Here is a 6,144-nt window from a genome sequence, read left to right as displayed (position 1 = left end):
CTATCAGACATCAAAGTACTTGGAGTATCGTACTTCATCTCTATATTTCTTTTTTATGGGTTTATGTGAATTGAGTACTTTTGTTTGGATGATCATCATTGTTATTTCTATTGATGAATGCATAGACATTATTATTTTAAAAAAATGCCATAATTTTTTAGGTTATTCTGGTAATTTTTTTCTAAAAATTAACATCCACGAACCTAGGCTTGAGAGGCCCCGGTTTGGGTCGTTACACTAACCCTCTTCTCACCCTTCTTTTTTTATACCCTAAGCCTCTCTCACCTCTCTTTTGCCAACACCTTAACCCTCCCTCTCTTACGCCCAAGTCTCAAGCAGCAATCCAATAGCACTCAGGTGGCATTTTATGCTGCACTCCCAGTGGCTCTCAAGCGGATTAAGGTTTCTCTCACTTAGGTGTGAAATCCTAATATCTCTCTCTCTTTCTGATTACTATAAACTGAGTTGGGCAACGGAAGATGAAGATCATGTAATTTGTGATTTGCAACTTAGTCCCTACCTAACTCATGTTTTGTAAAATGGTCCTCTCGTAAGGGCAGTACTATCAATTTACCTGCACTTAACGGTTATCTTCAATAAATATAACTGATGTTAGCCTCATAAATTAATTTGTAAGGGTTAAAAAAAAAGGCAAGGGCGGATTTGACTATTTTGTAAATTGATGAAAAAACCATTTTGCGAAAAAACCTAACTTTCTTCTATACTCTAGCTGGGTCAGTCCAACTTGAGCTTATGTATCAAAAGACAAGAAAAAAAAAAACACAAACCACCTAGTATTGCTTTTATCTTACATAAGTTCAAGTCTCCCTCTCCTGTTTTTTTTTTTTCCGAGTCAAATATTTAGGTACCTTGAATTCAGATCTTTATCAGATAAAATTTGAATAGTTTTATGTCAAACAATGTGCTAAATAATGTTCCAACGGGCTCCGCTTGTCTGGTAGGAGCACTGAGTGCACGTCACATTGTGTTGGGACGTTGCAAGTTCGAATCACTATGGTATGGTTGTATAACTGATAGGGGTCTGCCTAACCCTAGCTGGAATATAAAAAAAAGGTGCTAAATAATGTGGTTTTTCTCGGGGTTGTCAATGGGTCGGGTTTGTGTTGGATATCCGAAACATGAATTCTGGGTAAACTTTCAATTCGGGGTGATGTGAATCTGGCCTGAGTAATATGCGAGTTAGGTTTGGGATATAATTTTGCTGGGATATCTGACCCGGCCCACATGACTAGAGTATTTTACATGTATCGTGTAATGTAAATATACATTTAAACACCCTTTACATTATACGGATCGAGTTTGAGATTCATTTTTATGACCTAACGTAGCTCGGTCGGCTATCCGTAACTGACCAATTAAAAGTTGGGAAGGTTCGAGCAAACCCTGATCAGACAGAAACCGACACATTGACAGCCCTATCTCCTGCCCTTTCCAAATCTAATGTTTTAGATCCCTTCGGTCAGGTATCCAAACTCAAACCCGACCCATTGAAAGCATCCTCAGTGTCAGTAGGGAGAAAAAAATGCGGGTCTGTTGGACATAGCTCGGGTCTGGCTTGACTAAATATCTTATACAAAATTTGAAAAGTGGGTCCAGATCGAGATTCAGGTTTAAATCGAGCATCGATAATGATGTTCCAGATCTGGTTAGTGTTTGAGGGCAGAACCTTTTGGCTTTTAACGTGGACAAGCTAAAAATGGTTGAGGTTAGACTGGATTTGGACTCAAACCAGATCGTATTTACTCACCAATTCCGACCAGGATCTCCATATACACCACTCCGCATTCGTTCTTGATCAAATATGTGGATCTTAATAATTGGTCGGATCCATGTATGAGCTCCGGACCACGACCGAACCGCCGAAGAAGGGTGGGATTTTCTGTGGAGCAAGAAGAGAAAGAAAAGCATGAAAACGCAGGGCGTAGGTAAACAATTGAGCTGGGCAGCACGGTTCATGGACCATGACTCAGACCGCTGGCTCCATTCAAATCGGTAAGTGCCTTCCCTGAATCATGCATGTTTTGGGTTTGTTGGGGCTGAGACGGCCAAGAGCAGAGAGTTTCAGTTTCCGGCTTGATTCTGAAAGATGAAGACTGCAAGGCAGGGATGGTCTTGCTCTTGTTTCCTGTTTTTCAATTTTTTTTTTGGTTGGTGTCGAGCTTTTGATGCTGACAGTATAAATTATACTGTTTCTGCACATGGGTGCTTCTTATGTTCTGAAGAAATGGTTGAGAATGGAGAAAAAATTGGCCGGTACTTCTTTGAATGAAAAGTTATGATTGTATATATGGAGGAAAACAAATGAAATAAGCACAATGTTTGGTCCTTCTTTTTGTCGTCTACAAATACATGGCTGTACACAGAGAAAATAATGGTGGATAATCTTTATAATCTATGGTTCAGAACGGAGGAGCAAAAAAGATGGTCTCTTCTTATAATGTGAATATACGAATGACAATTGAGAAATAGGGGCGGTTATTGGTGAGAAGATTTTTTTTTTCAAGTTGAAAAATTTCACGATGAAAACCCCCAGTTTACTTCCGAAGCATGTAGCCGCCGTTGTGAAATACCAGAAGGATTCCATTAGAGCACTGGAAATGTTTAATTTAGCTTCTAAGGAACAGGGATTCAGGCATACTTTGCTAACATACAAGTGTATGATAGAAAAACTGGGTTCCTGTGGTGAGTTTGAAGCCATGGGAAAGATTCTCTCTGAAATGAGAACGAATGCTCCTCACAGTCAAAGCTCACATGAGGATGTGTATGTTGGTGTCATGCGAAACTATGGTAGGCGAGGGAAGCTCCAAGAGGCTGTTGATGTGTTTGAAAGGATGGATTTTTTCAGCTGCGAGCCATCCGTTAGGTCTTATAATGCTATAATGAACATTCTGATCGACTATCGGTATTTTGATCAAGCCCACAAAGTTTATCTAAGAATGCTGGATAAGGGGATAAATCCTGATGCATATACTTTTACAATTAGGATCAAGGCATTTTGTAGGACTCAGAGACCTCATGCTGCTCTTAGGCTTCTCAAGAACATGCCAGAGCAAGGTTGTCAAATAAATGCAGTTGCATATTGTACTGTGGTTGGTGGTCTTTATGCAGAGAATTATAAAATTGAAGCTTGCTCTTTGTTTGTTGACATGCTAGGTGGCGGTATCTGCCCTGATATAGCTACTTTTAATAAGCTGATACATGTTCTGTGCAAGAAGGGTGATGTCTATGAAAGCAATAGACTACTTAGTAAGATTCTCAAGAGGGCTGTCTGTCCTAATGTTTTCACATACAACATATTGATACAAGGCGTTTGTAAAGAGGGGAATATGATAGAAGCTGGCAGTTTGCTTGATGCTATGGTTGCTACTGGACTGAAACCTGACACTGTCACCTATAACACAATGATTCTTGGCCTATGCAAATCCCAGAAGGTTGTGGATGCAGAGAATTATCTGCACACGATGGTGAAGCAAGGATGTATTCCTGATGATTTCTCATATAATACTGTGATTGATGGGTATTGCAAGATGGGAATGTCACAAAATGCTTTGAGGCTTCTCAATGATGCAATTTTCAAAGGCTTTATTCCTGATAGAATAACATATTGTTCTCTAATCAATGGTTTATGCAATGAAGGTGATCTAGAGTGGGCGATTGACATATTCAAAGAGGCAGCAAGCAAAGGTTTGAAATCTGATGTTGTTGTTTATAATGCAGTTGTAAAAGGCCTATGTCAGCAAGGATTTATATTGGAGGCAGCACAGATTGTGAACATAATGTTAAAGAATGGTTGTATTCCTAACATCTGTACCTATAATATAATCATAAGTGGGTTATGCAGAAGCAGGGATGTTGTCCATGCCAACAACCTTATGAATGATGCTATACTTAGAGGCTATCTTCCTGATATTTTTACATTCAATACATTGATAGATGGCTACTGCAAAAGGAGGGAGCTGGATAAAGCCATGGAGGTGGTTGATAGAATGTGGACTCATAATATTACTCCTGATGCAATCACCTATAATTGTATCTTGAATAGTCTCTGCAAGGCTGGGAAAACTGATGATGTTATGGACATATTCAAAGAAATGATAGCCAGAGAATGTGCTCCTAATGTCATCACATATAACATTTTGATCGAGAGCCTTTGTAAAGGATCCAAACTAAAAGAAGCTGGTGAGTTAGTTGAGAAAATGGTACATGATGGTTTGAAACCTGATGTTGTCAGTTATAGCACACTAATTCATGGACACTGTGAGAATGGTGACCTTGGGGGAGCCTATGAACTTCTCAAGAAGATGGAGGAGTTCAGTGTTTCTCCTACCACTGCTACATACAATATACTAATAAATGCATATTCTAAAAAGTTGATGGTGCAGAAAGCTGAAAAAATATTTAATGAAATGGTTGACAAGGGATGCTCCCCAGATAAATTCAGTTACCAAGTCTTGATTGACGGATTCTGCAAAACTGATGAAACTGCTATAGCATACAAATTCCTTGTGAAGATGATGAGTGATTGTTTTATCCCATCATTAACCACATATGGTCGTGTCATCAACTGTCTCTGCATGAATCATCAAGTTCATGAAGCTGTTGGTATTATTCATGTTATGGTTAGCAGGGGTTTAGTTCCCGATGTTGTCAATACTATCTTTAAAGCTGACAAAAAAGAGGTTGCAGCTCCCAAGATCCTTGTGGAGGAACTATTAAAGAAGGGTAATATAACTTATAGTGCCTATGAGCTTCTTTATGATGGCATTAGAGGCAAGAAGCAAATTAAAGCCAGGTCTCGTCTAAGGATTGCATAGATGTATAATGCGTATGCGATGCAATGACATATTTTTTGAACTCTCATGGCAATTGTGCTTAGAGGTTATTTTGAAGGTAGAATCACTGATTGATTATATATTACATTCTAAACGTCTATGATCTGTGTTCATGTTTTTCTAACAATATGTAATGGTTGCTGCATATTGTGAACAGATAAAATGGCCAGCATTCTCAAATGATATTTTGACTTTGGGGATTTGGTGGGAGTTCAGCAGTTCCTGATCCTAGGCACATTAACTTGTAAATCTCCTGGTTGAGATTTGTCTAGGACAGGTCTTCTACAATTCCTAAATTTCACAACAGTGGCTGCTTCTGCATGTGATGTAGCTTAATTCCTTTGGTAAACTATGTACCTAGCAAGTTTCATTAGAAACTTCTTGAGGGCTTATTGTGGAATCAGGACCTTAAGTTCTTTGCAAGGTCATTCTTTTGCATATGGTGTCTTATATTGCTAACTCTTATTACATTTTCAATTTTTATTTCAGGTCATAACAAAACCATGCTGGCCAAAGTTTGAATTGAACATGATTGTGCGGGTACCATTCTTCTTTCGTCTTGTTCAGTTTGGTCTTTTTCCAAATTCAGCTTATGCAAACCACAGCTGTGATAAGTCTCACCATATGTAGCTGTAACATTAATCAGTTGTGAGTTATCAAAATTGTCATTGATTGGCCTCTTTACTGTCAAAGTATTTTCCATTTTAAGTTAAGTTGATAGGATTTAAACAAACAGCAAGTTATTGGGCTGATGGAAGAGTATTATGATATTTTTAGATGATTCTTGTGCTGCTAAAGAACACTTTTAGCAGGAAATGAAGTGCATAAATGAAAAAGTTATTGAGCTAATTTGAGAAAACTTGGGTCTCCAAGGGTAACTGTCATTGGAAATAACTGAAATCAAGATAGACTCATCAATGTGTAACCCAGTTGATGATGCTCTAACTATATTGAACAAATCTTCTGCTGTTAAGAACAAATTTAGCAGAAAACAAAAATAATAACAATAAAGTGAAGAATTGAGAAAGTTAGGCGAGCTAGTTCAGGAAAACCTGAACTTCCAAGGATAGCTGTCACCAAGAATAACTGAAATCAAGATATGCTCACCAATGTGCAATTCGTTTGATGGTGCTTCACTCTATTGAACTATGCTTCTGCTGTTAAGAAAATATTTAGTAAAAAAAAGAAAAATGCAAACACAATGCTAGGAAGATGAAGAAAATAGGACCTCTAAGGATGAACCTTAATTCACCATGGCCAAGATCAAGATACCCTTGCCTTTTATCTCACA

General features: G+C 38.3%; 1 protein-coding gene across 1 annotated transcript; it reads left to right on the top strand.

The window, feature by feature from the left end:
- The first annotated feature begins 2,540 nt into the window (after positions 1–2,540).
- LOC149847037 (Pentatricopeptide repeat (PPR) superfamily protein) lies at positions 2,541–5,629 on the top strand. Its single transcript, XM_089993057.1, has 3 exons — positions 2,541–4,911; positions 5,011–5,197; positions 5,343–5,629. Exon 1 carries the CDS (start codon positions 2,541–2,543, stop codon positions 4,833–4,835), a length of 2,295 nt encoding a protein of 764 aa, XP_089849183.1. The 3' UTR covers positions 4,836–4,911; positions 5,011–5,197; positions 5,343–5,629.
- The last annotated feature ends 515 nt before the right edge of the window (positions 5,630–6,144 follow it).

The sequence above is a fragment of the Nuphar pumila genome, chromosome 2, assembly GCF_984573655.1.
Source record: "Nuphar pumila chromosome 2, dmNupPumi1.hap1.1, whole genome shotgun sequence".
Classification (NCBI taxonomy): Eukaryota; Viridiplantae; Streptophyta; class Magnoliopsida; order Nymphaeales; family Nymphaeaceae; genus Nuphar; species Nuphar pumila.
The sequence above is the reverse complement of the archived record's forward strand: the minus strand, read 5'-3'. Positions and strand labels throughout refer to the sequence as shown.

Coding starts and splice junctions, on each gene's coding strand:
- LOC149847037 (XM_089993057.1), top strand. CDS start 2,541: ATGAAAACCCCCAGTTTACTTCCGAAGCATGTAGCCGCCGTTGTGAAA.